This window comes from Procambarus clarkii, chromosome 93 (assembly GCF_040958095.1).
Source record: "Procambarus clarkii isolate CNS0578487 chromosome 93, FALCON_Pclarkii_2.0, whole genome shotgun sequence".
NCBI classification, from domain to species: Eukaryota; Metazoa; Arthropoda; class Malacostraca; order Decapoda; family Cambaridae; genus Procambarus; species Procambarus clarkii.
This window is the reverse complement of record NC_091242.1, coordinates 6483512-6506412: the sequence shown is the minus strand read 5'-3', so window position 1 is coordinate 6506412 and position 22901 is coordinate 6483512. Positions and strand designations below refer to the sequence as shown.

At 42.7% G+C, this 22901-nt stretch overlaps 2 protein-coding genes across 2 annotated transcripts; both read right to left on the bottom strand.

Moving 5' to 3' along the window:
- Nucleotides 1-4115: 4115 nt before the first annotated feature.
- On the bottom strand, nucleotides 4116-9440 carry LOC138359821 (coagulation factor V-like). Its single transcript, XM_069319529.1, has 2 exons — nucleotides 9293-9440; nucleotides 4116-4678 (listed from the first exon to the last, which is right to left on the bottom strand). The coding sequence occupies exons 1-2, from the start codon at nucleotides 9438-9440 to the stop codon at nucleotides 4116-4118; spliced, it is 711 nt and encodes a 236-aa protein (XP_069175630.1).
- A 6973-nt stretch (nucleotides 9441-16413) lies between these two features.
- Nucleotides 16414-18364, bottom strand: LOC123746792 (mucin-22-like). The gene is made up of 2 exons (XM_045728546.2): nucleotides 18325-18364; nucleotides 16414-17240 (listed from the first exon to the last, which is right to left on the bottom strand). Exons 1-2 carry the CDS (start codon nucleotides 18362-18364, stop codon nucleotides 16414-16416), a joined length of 867 nt encoding a protein of 288 aa, XP_045584502.2.
- Nucleotides 18365-22901: the final 4537 nt, after the last annotated feature.

Below are 22901 nucleotides of genomic sequence, written 5' to 3'. Positions count from 1 at the left end.
CATGACAAGTGTCGCCAAAAATGTGGAACTAAGGGAAGCAGAACCCGGCACATAAAGATCCCAAAGGTAAGGCTGAAGAACTCAATAGAAGTACTGTATATATAAGTACACATTATAAGTACTGTAAGGCTAAACAGTACTCAAATGGCGAGATGCAGCATCATCATCTTCCTCCTCTCTCCCTGTGGAAATTAGCACGGGTCAGCTTCTACATTATCATGACAGAAAAATTAGGACAGCAAGAGCACAGTCTAGTGACTACGAGTATGGACAAAAATATTTACACTGTGTATGTTCAGCTGAGCAATGGAGCTGGAGAATTTGTGGTGCAAGTGATGGACAGCGCCTTAACTGAGAGATTGTGGCCGCCTATAAGACATTGGAAATATGAGTAGAGTAATATATTCCACACTGAGTTAGGGGAGTACTACAGGAAAATAGCTAAAGCACAGCAGTAAAAAATATTTCGAGCATTAAGTCATTCTTTACGTAGTTTACGATGTAAGTATTTTGTATCGTTTTCTATGTGAATATCGGTGGTCAAGAGATAGAAAATGCTTATATTAGGGTTAACTAAGTTTTCTGTGCTTCTACATATGTTAAAATTGTTAAATTTGTTCTGAGGATGCGATCAGTTTTGCTCATCCTGTCAAAGAATATATACCGCCATAACAACATGTACAGCACCTTCAAATGGGAAGAAAACCCGATAGGTATTCTTATCTTATGTTTTTAGACGTGACTGGGACTCGTCCAATTGTATGAGGTTAACAGACCGTCAAACAATGATATTTTCTAATAATCTTTACGCTTACGTTATCTTGCATCCACAAAATAATTTAATCTTTTATGAACAATATCTATATTATACTAAATTTATTTTCCCAACTCAATCGATGTGGAACTTACTAAATTACACACATGGTTTCGTGGGTAGGCAGTCTATGAAGCAGCGTTCAAGGCGATGTCTTCCTCCACATTACAGATTCTGAAACTGCTCTGATTATCTGTCACTTCCATCCTGAGATTTCAGGAGTACTTGTACACGAGACAATCCTTCATATTATGAGTTTTCACCCTCGACCACCTCCAAGGGAGAATGAATGGATGACTGAGGTTGTCGGCAGAAACTGTTAGAGTGTAGAATTTACCAGAATTTACCTGAAAGCCATTATCTCTAGTGACCTCAGAAACCGGAAGTCGGTGAACTGTCAAAGATCCTACCTCCGCTCAACCTGCTATTATATATGATGATTTTTTTTTTTAGTTGGATTGAACTGGAGTTATATCCACAACTTTAAACCAGGACTCGACAAAGAATTCGAACGTCAGAACAATATAATTATAGCACAACCGGGATAGTAGGCCGGGCATGAAGAGCAAGACCTCAATTTCCTGTAATTACACCTAATTACACGGGCTCACCATAGCCCGTGCTACTTGGAACTTTTTGTTCCGAGAAGCTGAATCTAAAACAACAACAACAACATTTCGCCTCCTTGTAGCGCAGCAGTCCACGTGACACTACCACACCTATTATATACACTGTGAGGAAGAAATATAAGAAAATTCACTTTCGCAAACAGAGTGGTAGACGGTTGGAACAAGTTAGGGGAGAAGGTGGTGGAGGCCAAGACCGTCAGTAGTTTCAAAGCGTTATATGACAAAGAGTGCTGGGAAGAGCACGAGCGTAGCTCTCATCCTGTAACTACACTTAGGTAATTACACTCAGGTAATTACACCTGGAGTCTAGTCGAGTGTGGGGCGTTTACTATTAGAGACTACAACCCTATATTCACGGATTTTGACACGTCGGGGGAAGGAGGCTTCAATAAGATGGCTGCAATCTAACCGAGAAGTAATTTTTGCTTTCGAAGGGCTGCAATTATTACAAGATTTACCTCAAACATTTAAGTTCAAAGATTGGAGAGTGTTTTCATCACGACACATTTCTCATAAACACAGGGGTTCACTAGAAGAATACCACCGCCTTTGGTATTACAACAATATTTGAATTTGTTTAAAATTGTTAACTCCTCGGCAGGAGGAGCCGAACCGGAGGGGACCATGCTCTGCGACCTACCAGAATCACATGGATTGTCTTTAGGGTATTTTCTGTGCCTAGAAAGGATATTCACGCCTTGCCAACCATCACATGGGGCACAAAGATAAAAGATGAAGAAGGTATATAAAGTAAGAGTTTACTTTCACTTCCATCACGGAGCTATATAAGTATAGAGATGACCTCAGGGATAACATGGACAATTAACGCAGATAACCTTTGTAGAGATCGTGAGAGAAATAGATTCTTTCTCTTAGACTCCTGCACCGAAATAGAGACGCAACATTTTCCCCGACAATAACACAAAGGAGTTATCTTGACTCCGGCTTCAAATATTGATGAAACATTCTCAGCCAGGCGCTTCGGCCCCCGCAGAAAACACCTCACCAGAGCCAAAGCTCTGGAGAGTGACTTGCACAAAAATAATTCGGAGAGGATATTGCGCTGGCAGCTTGCTGAATATGTGAGTGCGCTGTGTAGACAGCACAGAGATCAGAGCAGCAACACGTTGACCTGAGATTCTCGAATTTGTATAAACATAATTTAAAGTCATAAACCACCATTGGAGGAAATAACTATCTTTGACAAGAACATACTCAGCAAATGATAGTACCGAGTGTGAAGATCTACGACCTCTGCTTTGTGAACAAGCAGCGGTCAACAGCCAGCGCTCTTAACGGGGCTTTGTTAAGATTGGCTTAGGTTAGGTTAGGTTAGGTTAGGTAGGTTAGATTAGGTTAGGTTAGGTTAGATAGGTTATAAAACCCGTTTCCAAACCGTCGTGTCTTCCCTAAGAAAACATATAGAAAAAATATATAATTTCATGAAAACTCAGTTTGTTATGCACCTTTGCGTATAAAGTACAATATATATTTATATATTTTAAACTCGTCACTCGTCAGGCTACATATATGATCATGTTTGGATCCCATTAATGTCGTAATGATCTTTTAACATTCAAATCAGTTTTTGGTTCTAGTTATGACATTAGGCTCTAACAAGCCACCTGAATAAAGAGAAAAATACATAAACCTGAACGATGTTCGATGCAATTTACAAGTTAATGTAATTCAAACTAATAAATTGAATTCCATGTCCATTGTGGTGAGAGAAAATCGCATACCGCGACTGTTATGTGACTGACGCGATATAATATCGCAAACAGCGACTGTTATGTGACTGACGCGAGATAATATCGCATACCGCGACTGTTATCATCTCTGACTGATTATTAAAGACGGCTTTAAACTAACGGACTATGAGGCCGAGTGTTGCCCCGAAGACAAAAGCTGAAACACTGACTACTGAACTATCCAATTCACTTTACCGTCAAATATCATTGTACCGCTGCTGTACCCGACTAGATCTACGTATACCGTTCCCTTCGACTCACTGAACCATATATGTCATCGTTCCACTGCTGGAACGTGTCATCGTACCCCTTGCTGTACCGTATGACCGTACCTCTGCTGTACCACTGCTGTACCGTACAATATCACAGCTGGCTGCCTGACTCGCTTGGCTCTAGTACCCCGTGTCATTCTCAATTCTTTAATAACATTCCTCGTCCGAATTTCTGAAATAGTTGATACGTCTCCTCCCCCCACCCTCCCTCCCCTCAGGTACTGAACAGCAGCATTCTGCTGTTATGCTGACCTAACGGTATGCTGCCAGTCAGGCTATATAGGTCAGTATTATTCTGCCTTCTCTGTTACTACTAACCAAATATATTATGCTGTTTTCTGAAGAAGCATTATCTTCACACTACACTTTAAGCATTATCTTCATTCAGCGCTATGCTAAATAATAATATTATTAATAATAATAATGCTGATAACTTTATTGCTAATATTTATGATAATACTGCAAAGCCACTGCTGATAATACTACAAAAATATTATTGCTTATGGTAATGACAGTAATATTTCTGATGATAATATTGCAAAGCTGCTGAGGTAATAGTGCTGCTGCTGCTGTTAACCTAAGCTATATTCCACTGTCTTCATGCTGCAATACTTGCCAGAATCCCATGGCAGTCAAAGCAGCTAAATGATCAGCCTTGATATGCTGGTTCTACTGTGGTGAGAGCACACTGTGGTTCTACTGTGGTGAGAGCACACTGTGGTTCTACTGTGGTGAGAGCACACTGTGGTTCTACTGTGGTGAGAGCACACTGTGGTTCTACTGTGATGAGAGCACACTGTGGTTCTACTGTGGTGAGAGCACACTGTGGCTCTACTGTGATGAGAGCACATTGTGGTTCTACTGTGGTGAGAGCACACTGTGGTTCTACTGTGGTGAGAGCACACTGAGGTTCTACTGTGGTGAGAGCACACTGTGGTTCTACTGTGGTGAGAGCACACTGTGGTTCTACTGTGGTGAGAGCACATTGTGGTTCTACTGTGGTGAGAGCACACTGTGGTTCTACTGTGGTGAGAGCACACTGTGGTTCTACTGTGGTGAGAGCACACTGTGGTTCTACTGTGGTGAGAGCACACTGTGGTTCTACTGTGGTGAGAGCACACTGTGGTTCTACTGTGGTGAGAGCACACTGAGGTTCTACTGTGGTGAGAGCACACTGAGGTTCTACTGTGGTGAGAGCACACTGTGGTTCTACTGTGGTGAGAGCCAATATATATCAATAGTGCTGCTCTCTGATCCACAATTCACCTATTATTGATGCCTTTACACCTTGCTGCTGTGATCTCTCTCTCTCTACGGATTATAATAGAACATTTACACAAACATTCCGCTCGTTGACTGCGAAAAATACTCGAGGCATTATTTTTTGCGAGTTTCCCCCGAGAACTATATACTGGTAAGGTGCTTTCTGTGGGCCGGTTGCTGGATGAATCCAGAGTGTACAATAACCACCTCTTGCTGGATGAACCAACTCGTTCTCGCACTTGCTTACAGCAAATATTGGCTTATGTAATAAGTGCATATGTGACATACTAATTGATTGTGAATATTTTAGTTTACCTTGAAAAGCTTCATAGAAAACACCGACCTCACCTAACCTTCTTAATATGTTAAGATTATATATATCTTATTATTTCTTATTATTAAGATTATATATATCTTATTGCTTCTTATTTACAATTATTACTTAACCTATCAACGGTATAGGTTAAGTAATAATTGTAATTAAGAAGCAATAAGATGCTTATCTTAACATACTAAGAAGGTTAGGTGAGGTCGGTGTTTTCTATGAAGCTTTTCAAGGTAAACTAAAATATTCACAATCAATTAGTATGTCACATATGCACTTATTACATAAGCCAATATTGGCTATAAGCAAGTGCGAGAACACAGGGTGCACAATAACTACCGCTTGCGGCAACAACAATAATAAAAACCTATTCCACCCCTCGAGTACTATACCGCAGTCTCTTAATCCTTATCTCAAAAACTCTTTCAATCTCTTTAAAACATCAATTTCCCAACACTCCGATTATTCAGTTTACTGAATAATCAGTAATTTTTATTCAGTTTACTGAATAATCGAGTGTCGGGAATGAGCTTCATCGCTTCATCACATCGCGATGAAGCACATTCGATAGTGATCAGAACCCACAATAACCCCATAAAAAAAACATTAATGCCATTTAGGTGTAAAATTATACTCTGCGATTTTAGTGGTCTCCAGCCGCTATGTGTGGCATTTTCATTCAGGAAATATTTTTGCGGCTTTGCGTAAAGGATATTAATGGAATTTTGGTAATTAGTGTAATTTTTAAGCAGAGCGGTGGCGCTATTTATATTATATAACAAAATAATAATAATAGCTTATTAATATTACTGTTATTCAAAATATATGACGTACTATTAATAGTATAAACGTATGATAACATCCACTAATGGAAGTTGGAGTAATACAACTATTATCAATTACAAAAGTGGAAAATTAAAAAACAGATATCACTAAAGACATAATGATATCAATATAGATATAATTTAATTCGATCTATATTGACCAAACATTTAATTCTACACAGCCTACTGCCCAGTTATGGTGTGTTCTTGACCCTCTGTTGGCGGGCTCTGATGTAGTTTTGCTCTTCTGTTGACAAGTTATGGTGTTGTTTTGATCTGTTGACAGATTATGGTGTGTTAACAACTTATAGCGCCCTCTGTTGACAACTTTTGGTGTCGTCTTGACCCTCTGTTGACAACTTTTGGTGTCGTCTTGACCCTCTGTTGACAACTTTTGGTGTCGTCTTGACCCTCTGTTGACAACTTTTGGTGTCGTCTTGACCCTCTGTTGACAACTTTTGGTGTCGTCTTGACCCTCTGTTGACAACTTTTGGTGTCGTCTTGACCCTCTGTTGACCAATTAACTGTAGTCCTGGCTGCCATACTTCCATGCCTCTAATTTCTTAAGCAAAGTACGAAAGACTTTCCTGATACAAAATAGATTTTGCAATACATTTAATTTTCAACAGACTCCTCTGTTTGTTTACCTGTTTACGTATATTGCATACCTAACTTCAAATGAAATATTGAAATGTTGCTCAACTGTTGAGCCCCTCAGCCAGGCTTTTGGAGTTTTGAATAGTTAATGGAAGGGAACTAGTCGGTGGTTAAGCTTGTCAAGCAGCTGTACTGAAAGCAACGGAGGGAACACAAATTTCATTACTGGTGATGGATATTTCACGCGAGTTTATGTGATATATAAACCTGTTGTGGAAGGTGTGGAGCACAGGGCGATGTTGTTGTGGAGGGTGTGGAGCTCAGGGCGATGTTGTTGTGGAAGGTGTGGAGCTCAGGGCGATGTTGTTGTGGAAGGTGTGGAGCTCAGAGCGATGTTGTTGCGGAAGGTGTGGAGCACAGAGCGGTGTTGTTGTGGAAGGTGTGGAGCTCAGAGCGGTGTTGTTGTGGAAGGTGTGGAGCTCAGAGCGGTGTTGTTGTGGAAGGTGTGGAGCACAGAGCGGTGTTGTTGTGGAAGGTGTGGAGCTCAGAGCGGTGTTGTTGTGGAAGGTGTGGAGCTCAGAGCGGTGTTGTTGTGGAAGGTGTGGAGCTCAGAGCGGTGTTGTTGTGGAAGGTGTGGAGCACAGAGCGGTGTTGTTGTGGAAGGTGTGGAGCTCAGAGCGGTGTTGTTGTGGAAGGTGTGGAGCTCAGAGCGGTGTTGTTGCGGAAGGTGTGGAGCACAGAGCGGTGTTGTTGTGGAAGGTGTGGAGCTCAGAGCGGTGTTGTTGTGGAAGGTGTGGAGCTCAGAGCGGTGTTGTTGTGGAAGGTGTGGAGCACAGAACGGTGTTGTTGTGGAAGGTGTGGAGCTCAGAGCGGTGTTGTTGTGGAAGGTGTGGAGCACAGAGCGGTGTTGTTGTGGAAGGTGTGGAGCACAGAGCGATGTTGTTGCAGAAGGTGTGGAGCACAGAGCGGTGTTGTTGTGGAAGGTGTGGAGCTCAGAGCGATGTTGTTGTGGAAGGTGTGGAGCTCAGAGCGGTGTTGTTGTGGAAGGTGTGGAGCACAGAGCGATGTTGTTGCAGAAGGTGTGGAGCACAGAGCGGTGTTGTTGTGGAAGGTGTGGAGCACAGAGCGATGTTGTTGCAGAAGGTGTGGAGCACAGAGCGGTGTTGTTGTGGAAGGTGTGGAGCTCAGAGCGGTGTTGTTGTGGAAGGTGTGGAGCACAGAGCGGTGTTGTTGTGGAAGGTGTGGAGCACAGAGCGGTGTTGTTGTGGAAGGTGTGGAGCACAGAGATTAAACGTTATGTGGAAGGAATGGAGCAAAAAGCTATATCCTAGTTTATATAGCGTGAAAGATTTTATTGACACTTTAGAAGGGATAACTAGAAGATATTCTATTATTAGTAGTAAGAAACATATTATAATTATTATTATTACTTTTATTATTATTATTATTATTCACAACAATTTGTTATTCTCTTCGAAAAAGACAAGATACTTTTTAATTATACTCACTTTAATTTCTCTATTAACTTTGAATTCAACGCATCTATAAATTATCCCTCAAATAGATTTAAATAAAATAAGTAATGATTTTGGAAATTTGGTCTTTCCCTTGATGATAAGATTTTTTTTATCGAACGGACTTCATTCTTCCCGGCACCGCTTACCAGGAATGGCTTTGTCTTCTGGGCTATCACGCGTTTATGCAACCACTTACGAAGCCTGTACATCATTCCTCAATCATGGCGACTTTGTTTACATTTAAACCGTTTATGAGCTCCAAGACACTTCGACGTTGTTTATAATAAAATAACCTTGGGTTGTGATGTTTAGAATTTCATAAACTGTTTAATAGATACCTCCATGATTAAGGAAAGATGTATAAGTTTCGTAAGTGGTTGCGTAAATGCTTGATGAATATTGGCCTATGTTGCAGGCTGCCAATCTGAAGCTTCCCAACCACTCGGGCTGGACGGTAGAACGACGGTCTCGCTTCATGCAGGTTGGCGTTCAAGCCCCGACCGTCCAAATGGTTGGGCACCATTCCTTTCCCCCGTTCCTTCCCAAATCCTTATCCTGACCCCTTCCAAGTGCTATATAGTCGTAATGGCTTAGCGCTTTCTCTTGACAATTCCCTTCCCCTTGCTACAAACAGGCTCGGATGTTTCCCCGGCTCACACAGTCAAGGCAAGCGTTTAATACCTCACACCAGCAAGCTGTAGACGCACATAAAATTTTCTAAAATATACGAGGCACATAAACATACCTCGCCCAGCGCTGCGTTATCTCCGGGGTTCCCTCCTACCAGCAGGCCTTCAGCGGGGTTAACAAAGTGTAATATACAGTGTCAGTATACATATCCACACTGACAGTATCTCCAACCACTTTTTACGCTATCTAGACATGCTTGCCGGATGGGGGGTATTTATGTATGGGTAGATCAGAGCACTGGAGGGGTAAGGGTGGGGTGGGGGTGGGGGGGGGGGGGTGGAGGAGAGGGTCTGCGGGAAGCCTGTTCAGATGTTTGGTGTCTGTGTGGTTCGACTTCTGGATAAAGTGTTGTTCGCCGTTCTTCTTTCCTTTTAGTGAATCCATCGACATAAAACGTCAATTCCATCCACTGGTTTTCAACCACGGTTCCTTCAACTACGCGTCCTCCACCCACGGATGGGTTATCAGTGGGTGGAGGATCAAAAATATAACTTTCATAAACACGTCTTCCTCATATTTAAAATCATGCACTGAAATAGCTTCAAAAATTTTAGCTGACCTTTTGCACATCATTTAATTTTAAGAATTCTAAATTTTTCTGACCTCTGACCCATTTGTGTCCCAAGCCTACGTCCGTGACCTTCGTTCTGACAGTCCTCACTTTCAGTATAACTTTTAAATTTCCCTGTGAGTCTTATTCTGGACACCATTATGCCCACGGTGTTCTCTCCTCCAGGGCGGTGAGATCCAGTCCCCATTGTCTTTACATGTAACTCAGGCAAATCGGCTCTGAAAAAAATCCTTGTTAGTGACTGCTGGGCAAAGCTATAGAAATATTTCAAGATACCCCAAGAGGAAAAAAAAAATAAAATATGCAAAAACAGATCTGGCTAAAAAAAAACACAGAAATTATGAAACAAAATAAAAATCGTAGTTCTGTTAGGAAAAAAATCCTGCAGTTTGCGCTTTTATCACCAGCGAATATAACCGCGTACAAAAAAAAATCAATTTGCCCTATTATGAATTTCCAATTTGATTTAAAAACTCATTCACCGGCGAGATTTCTGTAGTAAAACTGGATGTTGGGAAAAATAGCACTTTATTGTTTCAATTCATTCCTTCTTTCTCACAGCTTTTCTTTATTACCAAATGAGGTAATTTTTTACACTAAAACTTTTAATTTTCATTTTCGTAATTACCAAATTTGCTTCCCCCGTGTTAATTATTAAACTTGTGAAAAAGTTGATTTTCTTTTACATCCAATTATTCACATCACATCCCAGGACTCAGGAACATTGAACACTATACAGGAGCGGATATACCCACAGACTGGAGGACGAAGATATGGGATAGATAAGAAGATAAGAAGATATATCTTACATAGCATTTTAGACGGATCAATAGCTTTTGTAATAAAACAAACTAGGCGACGAATTAGGCAAAAGGACGATTCGACTGCGATGTTCCCTCTACAGTAGCATTAATGAGCGCGCACACAAGGAATTCCTGTGTAAGGAATCATTCAGAATCTTGTATACCACATATGTAAGACCAATCCTGGAGTATGCGGCCCCAGCATGGAGCCCGTACCTTGTCAAGCACAAGACGAAGCTGGAAAAAGTCCAAAGGTATGCCACTAGACTAGTCCCAGAACTAAGAGGCATGAGTTACGAGGAAAGGCTGCGGGAAATGCACCTTACGACACTGGAAGACAGAAGAGTAAGGGGAGACATGATCACAACCTACAAAATCCTCAGAGGAATCGACCGGGTAAACAAGGATAAACTATTCAACACTGGTGGGACGCGAACAAGGGGACACAGGTGGAAACTGAGTACCCACATGAGGCACAGAGACGTTAGAAGGAACTTTTTCAGTGTCAGAGTAGTTAACGGATGGAATGCACTAGGCAGTGATGTGGAGGAGGCTGACTCCATACACAGTTTTAAATGTAGATATGATAGAGCCCAGTAGGCTCAGGAATCTGTACACCAGTTGATTGACAGTTGAGAGGCGGGACCAAAGAGCCAAAGCTCAACCCCCGCAAGCACAAATAGGTGAGTACAAATAGGTGAGTACACACACACCGATGGGGGCGCCGGTGGCTGAGTGGACAGTGTGCTTACACGTAATCCTGTGGTCCGGGGTTCGATTCCCAACGCCGGTGTAAAACATTGGGCAGTTTCTTTCACCCTGATGCTCCTGTTACCTAGCAGTAAATAGGTACCTGGGAGTTAGACAGCTGTTAATGGCTGCTTCCTGGGTTTGTGTGTGTGGGGGAGGGAAATAGTAGTAACAGTAGTAACAGTCACCATTTGACAGTTGAGAAGCGGACCGAATAGATATAATCTCAATCCCAATCAATCCCTCAATCAATCCCCGCAACCCACCACGTCTGCCACATTCCTCCTCCGTCACCTATCCCTCAAGCTTCACCACCTTTTCATCACAACTGCCACAAATTGACTCGATTCCTGACCAAAGTGAGTTTATTATACTCTTAAACCAGCTTCCCTCTCGTGTGGCGGCGGCGGCGTGTCGCGTCCGCTTAATTGTCACCTGGTCAGGTGTTGAGCGGTGTACTTCCCTAAAAAGACTTACCTAAAAGTATCGACGGAGGAAGGGAGGGAATTATCAGGGGAAAGCGAGGTCTAGCCTCTTACGCCCCGCGTATTATCCTGATGTACCTATTGCGTTACAATTTAACTATTCTGACGTTCAAATTCTTTGTCGAATCCTGCCTGAAAGTTGTGGATGGAGATGGCTCCCAGTGTTTTGGTGTGTGTGTGTTGGAGCGCATTAAAGACGTTGGAGGCGTTGGGGGAATGCAATCAATGCTGAAGAACAGGATAGGAATAGAAGAGGATAAAAACAGAATAGGATAAAGGTAGAAGAGAAATGAAGGATATTGCAAGAAATATAGAGGCTTCAAGAATGATCAACAAATGACTACTTGAATTCAATCGCAATAAATTCACAGAATAGATGGAAGAACATTTATGCAATAAGAATGTCAAAAGAGAATAAGGAGGAAACCCCGACATACTTCACAGACAGACAAGGACCAAAATGTGTTAACACGAGGACTTTGCGACATACTCATAATTTGAAAAAAAAATACAAAAGGCCTTTAGGAACCTAAGTAATAAATTAGTATGAACGCTATACACTGTATACAACATACAAATGGAACTCGTGGGTGAATCGTTACTCAGAAATTGACAAGATGGCATGTATAAGAACTAAGCAATTAAAGTGATTTTACGAGAAAAACAAATCCTGGTCCCTTCTGTCTTTGAAGCATGCTTGTGCATATCATTATCATGCTGTATTGATCTTCTGGCCTCGTTTCTTTTTCCATCTATCTTCATTACATTGCATTTCCTACGATTTAATTCCAACAGCCATTTGTCGACCATTTCTAGAGTTTATTTCCTGTAATATCCTTCAAAATTCTTTTAGCATTATCCTCCTTATCACTCGAAAATAAAAGAACCCAAAAGATTGTCACAATGGTCCAGATACTGCAAGGAAGAGATAGTTGTATCAGGTAACCGACAGATGAGGAGGCGGGACCCAAGAGCCGTACCTCACTCCCCGCAAATACAGGAAGGCAAATTCGCGCACACACAAATAAAATTATCGCTTAAGAATGGCGTTGAACCATCATTCCGCCTCAGGGGAAATCAGATTTAAGGGCAATATCACGTAAAGACAAACGATACTTCGATCCCACAGACACGCCCGCTACCTCCTCCAGTGGACAACCCCAGGTACCGTTATGTTTATATTGACGTGTCTGTTGTGACGCACCTGTTTGCTTATTATAGATGTGTCTGTTGTGACGCACTTGTTTGCGTTACTACACAACAGACGTGTCAGTTGTGTAGTAACGCACCCGTTGCCTTAATATAAACGCGTCTGTTGTGTAGGTACGCAACCGTTGCCTTAAAATAGACCCGTCTGTTGCGTCAACGCCAACAATGTTTTTCACACTGCCTGTTCTTTGACTCCTAGGAACCCTACCACTGCACCGACACACCTCTGCGTTCGCAGCATCTACCAACAACGAATCTCTCCATTAGCAAAGCAGAAACCTTATTGAAATGTTGCAGTGCCTCTACGTGCAACCTTTCATCGGGTTCTCAACCAAAACGCTATAATACAATGTAACGCAACTCCTCGCTTGGTGGGGTTAACCAGGCAATTCGCGTTCTTAACTAATACGTCTCATTTTGCACGTTATGGTCTCGAACGTACAAATTACATAGTATGAACAGTAGCGGATCATAAAATTTCGCGTTTTCTGTGCATCGATAGGATAGGTCTGGTGGAGTAGGATAGGTTTCTGGTGGGGTTAAGTTTGTACGTTTCTGGTTAGGAGATGACTTTGTATTTAGTACGTTGTGACGTATTAAGCGTTACGTTAACGTACTCTAAGTCAAGAGAAGGGGCACGACCACGAGGAGGGAAGAGAGTTCAGCTTATGTGACACCAAACACCAAAGGGGTCAAGGAGGGTGAAGACCATCAAATATTATAAGCCTTCGTCCAGATTAAACGCATTTTGGGGACTTTGCCGGTAATGGAGAATTACGTGTCGGAACATTTCCGCACAATCGCCTTTTAAGATTCATTTTGATTGAATCCCTGAACGCAATTATGTTACATTAGGTAGTTTGCATTCAAGACTATTATTATGAAGCAGTTCAGTTTCAATAAAACTTGGAAACGACCCTGTTTAATAGTTATTTTATATGTTTTCTCGCCAATATGGATACTATTACCGTTTTACAGCGACAGGTCGTCCACGACCTGTGTTGGGGTATTATAGCGTCGACGACCTATTCAGGTGTTATAATTAGCTGGTTAGGACAGTATGGATCTTCAGAAGATAATACGTAATAAAACACACGCACACACACACACACACACACACACACACACACACACACACACACACACACACACACACACACACACACACACACACACACACACGTGAGTGTAAGTTACCACCAACTGACACCTGAGTTGACTAAATATCAACTGGATTAAGAAGTCAAATGGTGGCATATCTCCGCCCCTGCTGACAATTGTACGAACTCCCTGACTCGACCAGAATTTAAAGAAAGTTACGTAGGACCAACGTGACAGGAGTAGGTATGGCATATATATACGTGTGGGAGGGGAAGGGAGAGGAACGGAATGAGAGAGGAGGATTGGAAGGGGAAGAGAGTGAGGGATGAAGATAATTAGTTGAGAGGAGAAAAAGGTTTGATAATCGAAGACAAAACTGACACTCTTGCTTATATGCTTAATACCTGCTTGATGGGGTTCTGGGAGTTGTTCTACTCCATAAGCCCGGCCCGAGGCCAGACTTGACTTGTGAGAGTTTGGTCTACCAGGCTGTTGCTTGGAGCGGCCCGCAGGCCCACATATCCACCACAGCCTAGTTGGTCCGGCACTTCTTTTAGAAAATAGTCTAGTTTTCTCTTGAAGATGTCCACGGTTGTTCCGGCAATATTTCTTATACTCGCTGGTAGGACGTTGAATAGCCGCGGACCTCTGATGTTTATACAGTGTTCTCTGATTGCGCCTGTGGCACCCCTCCTCTTCATTGGTTCTATTCTGCATTTTCTTACTTATCGTTCACTCCAGTACGTTGTTATTTTACTGTGTAGATTTGGGACCTGGTCCTCCAGTATCTTCCACCTGTATATTATTTGGTATTTCTCTCGTCTCCTTTCTAGTGAGTACATTTGGAGAGCTTTGAGACGATCCCAATAATTTAGGTGTTTTATCGCGTCTATGCGTGCCGTATATGTTCTCTGTACTCCCTCTGTATTTCAGCAATCTCTCCTGCTCTGAAGGGGGAAGTGAGTACTGAGTCTGCACTCGCAGACATGCAGGCACTCGCCGAAACAGCTACACTAACAACCAGGTTAATGTAATCAAGAACTGGTGGGAATAGGTTGAGGACCCGAGTTACACCACACTGGCAGCTAGGATCTTAGGGAAGGGATGACACATGTTGACACATGATAGGGATTTGTCGACACACTCCAGGGAGGGCGACCCTAGTAGGCTATAGGATGTCGTGAGGTGTAGGGGAAGGGCGAAGGAGGGAGGGGGGGGGGGGGGAAGAAGAGGGGAGGACGAGGAGGGGTAAATTGTCGATAGTGATCAAGATAATGATGGTAGCTGTGAGTGGGGTGATGTTGGGATGCTCATAATGATTGTGTCAATGTTTTTCAATTTGTTTTTTTTCGCAGGGACACACACACACACACACACACACACACACACACACACACACACACACACACATATATATATATATATATATATATATATATATATATATATATATATATATATATATATATAAGCCCCCAGCTGGCCTACTAAGTGTTACTCATTTTTGTCTTACTAAGGCGGTGGATGAGTATTTCTGACTCGTTTATTGGGTTCAGTAACATTATATCCAAAATAACTTCTGAACTGTTATTTCCCAGTAGAATCTTATTTGTTTCGTAACTCTGCCGTGTGTTAATGCTCGAGTGGTCAGCCAGTCTCCACAGTGCTGACATTTCCTTCACCTTCTTCTGGGACTTGTAAGTCTATTTCCCATGCACCTGGGTATACAAGCCTCATGCTGTTTAAGTGCACTTCTGTTCTTCTATTGTTCCCTTTCGTTAAAATAAATGGGTCGTAGTTGGTTGAATTGAGTTGTCATCCTCTCGGGTATTTATCTACCGCTAGGTGAGCAGGTGCATCAGGTGAAAGGTAATATGCCTAACCGTCGCTTTCCCGGCCTGGGGTTGAAAGCTGGGAGCCTAGCTTGTGGGCCGAGAACGCCCCGACTGAGCAAAAGGACCCAGTATAAGGATGCTTAAACATATTATTAACAATAAGCAATTGTATACAAATTGTCATCCACACTTCCGTGGAAATGAACAATAAGGAAATAACTTTCCTTATTAAGACTACTCAATAGCTCGGTCGATAGAGTTTCGACCTCACACGCGTGGGGGCCACGGTTCGAGTCTCCTAGAGCCCAGGTCAGTGGAACAATTGTATACAATTAACATCATTGTGCTTTTGAAAAAAGTTAAGATTTTATTTTTTTACTTTCGAGAACTCCGAGTTCCATTGTTGACCGCGGGAGGGAAAGATAAATTTCCGTTCCTATTGCCGCTGTCTCTTCCATTAAACAGGATGGAGGAAACTTTAGAAATAAGTATTATTGTTTTATCGAGAGAGGCGGAAGGAAGGAGGAGGAAGAGGATGGTGCGAATGAGTGTGAGGGTGTAAGAGGCTGAGAGTGCGAGAGTGTAATTACAGGATGAGCTGTAACTACACTACTGGATGAGGGGAAGGAGGTCCAAATGTGTGGCCAGCATCACAGCGACATAGAAATAGAACCGTCAACCCGCCAAGGTGTCTCCAATCACCATGACATATAACGAGTTATTGCTATCATCACTAGGACTCAACCCGGGTTTTACCACCCCTCTCCCTCGCTCTCCCCCACAAATTTCCATTTACACCCCCCCCCTCCCTCCCTTCATCGCATCCCCTCGTTTCCTCCCTCTCCCTCACCTCGTCTGTCTTTTGTCGATGTTTAGTACATAATCTTACCGACTTGGCGCCTACTTTTGATAATTATTAACTTTTGTCGATGTATCATGGCTCCAGGTCCCAAGTAGTGTTTACAGTATTCTCTTAGCTAGGCAAGTGTCCCAGCTGTGCACAGGGTCTTAACAGGTGTCCCAGCTGTGCACAGGGTCTTAACAGGTGTCTCAGCTGTGCACAGGGTCTTAACAGGTGTCCCAGCTGTGCACAGGGTCTTAACAGGTGTCCCAGCTGTGCACAGGGTCTTAACAGGTGTCCCAGCTGTGCACAGGGTCTTAACAGGTGTCCCAGCTGTCCACAGGGTCTTAACAGGTGTCCCAGCTGTGCACAGGGTCTTAACAGGTGTCCCAGCTGTGCACAGGGTCTTAACAGGTGTCCCAGCTGTGCACAGGGTCTTAACAGGTGTCCCAGCTGTGCACAGGGTCTTAACAGGTGTCCCAGCTGTCCACAGGGTCTTAACAGGTGTCCCAGCTGTCCACAGGGTCTTAACAGGCGTCCCAGCTGTCCGCAGGGTCTCCACCAGTGTCCCAGCTGTCCGCAGGGTCTCCACAGGCGTCCCAGCTGTCCGCAGGGTCTCCACCAGTGTCCCAGCTGTCCGCAGGGTCTCCACAGGCGTCCCAGCTGTCCGCAGGGTCTCCACAGGTGTCCCAGCTGTCCGCAGGGTCTCCACAGGTGTCCCAGCTGTCCGCAGGGTCTCCACAGGTGTCCTAGCTGTCCACAGGGTCTCCACAGGTGTCCCAGCTGTCCGCAGGGTCTCCACAGGTGTCCCAGCTGTCCGCAGGGTCTCCACAGGTGTCCCAGCTGTCCGCAGGGTCTCCACAGGTGTCCTAGCTGTCCACAGGGTCTCCACAGGTGTCCCAGCTGTCCGCAGGGTCTCCACAGGTGTCCCAGCTGTCCACAGGGTCTCCACAGGTGTCCCAGCTGTCCGCAGGGTCTCCACAGGTGTCTATAACCTACTTTAGCAAGAAGAGGATATTCACTAGGAGGAATATTCTTGACAATGTAATACTGACAAGATATATGATTAGTTTGTTTTTCAGTGTTTTGCACTTAATATGTGCAAACATATATGTACAACTACATACACAAACATATATATATGCTAATAAGAAAAGTTTGGTATTTCCTATACAAGATACTACATGAAAATCTGAAATATACAGACAATATGTTTTTAGAGATGCTGACAAATTAATATTTATATGTGAATAAACCAACAAATCAAACACGTTTAGGCCATACAAAATGCAATTTCCCTTATTAAAACATATCAATCAACATGCACAAAGAGTTCGAAGATGAAAAGCTGATGGTGTTGAGGAGTTTCACAAAGACGAAACAAATTTGTTCTCTCTCCCACATTCTCTTTGCAACTATTTTGGGCTAAACTATTTTTTCACTACTCATTTATATTTTCAGGGAGCGGCAAACAGTTGCACATGCACTTAGGTTATAGGGAAAATGTATTTCGGAATTCTCGAACCAAAGTTTCACGAGTTTCTTGGCAGGTTTAAGGTACAGAGGACAGAGCGATGGTCCACGACACACTCACCTCACAGGGCTATTTCCTCCTGTCTTCTTTCTGTTGTAAATGTTGGAGTTTTTATATTTTTAGTGTGTGTGTGTGTGTGTGTGTGTGTGTGTGTGTGTGTGTGTGTGTGTGTGTGTGTGTGTGTGTGTGTGTGTAAATGGACATACAAGCATGCACTCAAGTGTTGGTAGGAAGGCACTGGGGGAAAACAAACTTATTCTCCTTCTTTTTAACACTTACCGTTCCCATTCTGCAATCCTAGTTGTATCTCTTGTGAACACAGACATCAAGTAACTATTAGTGTCCTAGTTATTTCCTAAATTTTGTAATGACATAGATGAAGAATCCTTTCGGGTTTGGATCATCATGAGCTACACTACTTTGTACTCAGCTCTGCCTTCCATAATTGGATATGTTAACAAATGTTTTTACATAAGTTCTTACATTTTGGCTTAAAACTTTATGCACATTTACTTTCTGACCAATGAGAAGCTTCAAATATCTGGCCATCCATTTCGGATCATTGTTGTTTGATCTAAGTGACTTGATAGAAATATTTGATTTCAGAGTTCACAGAAAATCAGTAAAAGTGTTGTACTTTCGTCTAGCGACAGAAATATAAGTATGTTCACCAACAAATATTTACCAAGCTAATTCCTTTAATTCCTGTCGTATCCCTCTGTCAAGAGGTTATATTGTCTAACAGCAGCCCCTCATCAACATAATTAGCTAGCAACAGCCACCTATCAAGAGCCTCAACTACCTAACCACCACCTAACAAGAGGCTCAGCTACTAACAAAACGCCACCTATCAAATGACCTCAACTCCAACACTTACCAGGCATCACTCCTAATTATATTCATAAAATTTCAACTGCCACACCAGCTTCGCATAACAACAGAATATTTCTGAAAATTCGGAAGTTAAGCGGCTGGCACAGAGGTGCCGTAAACACACTAGCCGGGCAAGGGGCGCTGAGAGCGGAAAATACGCTGCCGGGGGAAAGTCTACCGAGTGTGTGTAAAGCAATTATCTTAACAGCTTAATGTTTTAGGGTGAGAGGGGAGGGTAGGAACTTATACGTAAACGTCAACCTGCCTTGCGTTTATCGTATGACAGGACCTCAACACCTTCTCCTGGACCTGATCGGCCCTCCACGGGACCCTAAGGGCCTGTCTCAGACCTCAACAGCACCGCAACGATCCCTAAAAGCCCCACCTTGACCGTAACAGTCTCATCCAAGCTCTAACAGCTCAACTCATACTTTATCAGTCACTTGCAGAACCTCAACGGCCCCTTCTGGATATAAACAGCCCCTCCAGTAGCGTCATTACACTCTCTACACCCATACTTTATACCCCTCACGCCATCACCATACGTAGGGGAGAGTGTTTCCTCATTTGATGGAGCTTGAGAGTGTTTATTTGCACCGCTACACACTAGGCTCCTTCATCGACCTGGCTAATACACCTCTCTTAATTTATTCATGCTTCCACCTACGTTCTATATAGTCGTAATGGAATAGCTCTTTCTCCTGATAATTACTTTACCTTACCACCTTCGTCCACTTTCATCCACACTAGACAGACTACACCCACACTAATCCAGAGACTCGTCCACACTAGATAGACAGAGACTACAGGGCGGCCTGGACAAACTGGAGGAATGGTAAAAAAAATGGCTGCTAAAGTTCAACTCAGGAAAGTGTAAAATAATGAAATTAGGCGAAGAGAGCAGAAGGCTGAACACAAGGTACCATGTGGGAGGTGAAATCCTGCAAGAGTCAAATAGAGAGAAAGATCTGGAGGTTGATATCACACCGAACCTGTCCCCAGAGGCCCATATCAAAAGCATATCATCAGCGGCATATGCTAGATTTGCCAACATAAGAACTGCCTTTAGAAACTTGTGTAAGGAATCGTTCATGACCTTGTATACCACTTATGTCAAACCAATCCTGGAATATGCAGCTCCAGCCTGGAGAACATACCCAGTTAAACACAAGACAAAGTTTTAAGAAGATTCAGAGAAATGCCACCAGACTAGTACCAGAACTGAGAGGTATGAGCTACAAGGAAAGGCTAAGGGAGTTAAACCTCACGTCCTGGAAAACAGAAGAGTAAGGGGAGACATGATAACCACTTACAAAATTCTCAGGGGAATTGACAGTGTGGACAAAGACAAACTCTTTAGTACGGGTGGAACACGAACAAGGGGACACAGGTTGAAACTTAGTACCCAAATGAGCCACAGAGACGTTAGAAAGAATTTTTTCAGTCTCAGGGTAGTTAACAGATGGAATGCATTAGGCAGTGATCTGGTGGAGGCTGACTCCATACACAGTTTCAAATGTAGATATGATAGAGGGCCAATAGGCTCAATAATCTGTACACCAGTTGACTGACAGTTGAGAGGCGGGACCAAAGAGCCGAAGCTCAGCCCCCGCAAGCACAACTAGGTGAGTACAACTAAGTGATTTCACGGTAACACATGAACAACAGAACAACATCACCAGTTCCGCCTCCCCTATCAATGAAATAATCTACTCCATCAATCCCACAACCCCGTTCCCCATCAACCAGACTGCTCCTCTCCCCATCACCCACTCTACCCCTCCCATCAATCACGTTACCTCTACTGTCAATCACGCCAACCTCCTCCCAACAACTACACTAACCTCCGCTCATCAACCACACAACCCTTCCCATCAACCACATCACCCTTCCCATCAACACCACCACCCTTCCCATCAACACCACCACCCTTCCCATCAACCACACCACCCTTCCCATCAACCACATCACCCTTCCCATCAACCACACAACCCTTCCCATCAACCACACCACCCTTCCCATCAACCACACCACCCTTCCCATCAACCACACCACCCTTCCCATCAACCACACCACCCTTCCCATCAACCACACCACCCTTCCCATCAACCACACCACCCTTCCCATCAACCACACCACCCTTCCCATCAACCACACCACCCTTCCCATCAACCACACCACCTATCCTCCTAACAACCGATTCCATGAATACAAGTCCCATTCTCTCTGGTCCCATACCAGTTTATTGCTTCATTTCCCTTGCAAAATTCTCCTTTGTTTTCATTAATGCTCTTATTCCATTTCGCTCCACTCGACTCATCTATTTTTATTTTGTGTAAAATTCAGAGATTTTATATTTTACAAATATTTTAAATTACACAATGACGCTATTTATGAGAAACTCACTGGATCAGTACGGGAGTCGAACCAGCGTCCTGGTTAACAACATACGCGTGCCATAACCCTATAGGCCACCACATGTGGTCAAGGGGGTATGGCGGCCGTCTGGTGTAAATCATGGCGCTGGTTCAAGCCGATGTTCTAATATTTTCATTTCTGTCTTTGTTTATTCGAAGGTATTTGTCTCGGATACGAATAATAACATTAAAGTATAAACCGAATTCTTCAGAATTGTTCGAATTCGAACTGGGGAGGAAGATATGCAAGTCCTTCTTCTCTCTGATTGGGTTGTTACAACTCGGCGAAACTACAAGGGTTGTGTCAGGCTCCCACAACTCTCCAGTATATTGTTTCTATATACCTTCTCAATAATAATAAAAAATTCCCTTGGTACCTGCCACAATTATATCTGCCCCTTAACTCATATATTAATACATGTTTCTAAGTATCTACTAATAAAGATATATAGCTAGTTTGTATGTCAATTAATAGATGCTATTTTGCAAGTTAAATGTTTTGCATTAAGTGATGGGCGTTTGTATATCTAACACGGAATCTTAATACAATAAATGAATAAATTCACCATACAAATGAGAATAAATAAAATACAATTCCGCGACTCTATGTTTTTGTTGGAAATAAATTAATAGTATCTATTTCTATAGAATACAAATGTATCTACATTTGTCTTCTCGAGGTCTGTGAATCGCGTTATCTTTTTCATCAGACGGGGATTCTTCAGCTTTATATAGTTGAATTAGTAGGTATGATAGACGTCGCGCTTTTTGTAGGGTTGACGTTCGATTCCCGATGGTCTCTCAAAGTAATTGGGGACCGTTCCTTGACCCCGTCCTCATAACTCAGCAACGCCAAAGAAAAACAGACAATATTATATATATGTGTTTAAATCACGAAAATTAACGTGATGAAAAATGTGACAGTGTCAGACAACGGAGGAAGAATTGAAACAGGATTTTCCTTAAGTACTTTCGTATTTGATAATACATCTTCAGAAGGGTCTGAAGATATAATATATATATATATATATATATATATATATATATATATATATATATATATATATATATATAAAGAGAGAGAGAGAGAGAGAGAGAGAGAGAGAGAGAGAGAGAGAGAGAGAGAGAGAGAGAGAGAGAGAGAGAGAGAGAGAGAGAGAGAGAGAGAGAGAGTACCACCTCTGGCTGGAAGAAAGGGAACCCTTAGCCTCGGAGGAAAGCACACATAACACATTAGAAGGAATGTTTAGGTCCCCTCCAATACAGTTTCTATGTTCTTTTCTCCTACCACCTCCTTCCTTTCGTGTTTCGTTGTGCTTTATTAGATATTTAAAGGTATATATATATGAAACTGGAAATTTTCAAGTGAAAAGAAAATGCGTAAATATGAAGGCTTGGATCTGAGAAAGAAACTCAAGAGAGCCTTAAGATTTTTCTTGTGATGCAATGGTAAGCGTAGACGGGTCACTGAAGAAATGTCCCAAGTTAAATTCTCACAGGCAAGTTAGATGCGTTTGGGCAACGTTTCCTTTCACCTGATGCCTCAGTTCGCCTAACAGAAAATATATACATCTGAGGGAACGAATCTTAACTTAGGTAACTTGTGATCTAGGTTTGCGAATGAACCAGAAACTCGAAATTAACTCTTGATAGAGCTGAGAGTCGGCTGGGAGATTTTTCAGAGAGAAAATTACTAAATGATAAAACAAAATGATCAAGAGCCGAGAAACCTCCGAGAAGAGCTGTGAAAAACTCTCACGCTGGCACCCTCTTCTGAGAAAGTGTAGAGAGTAACCTCGA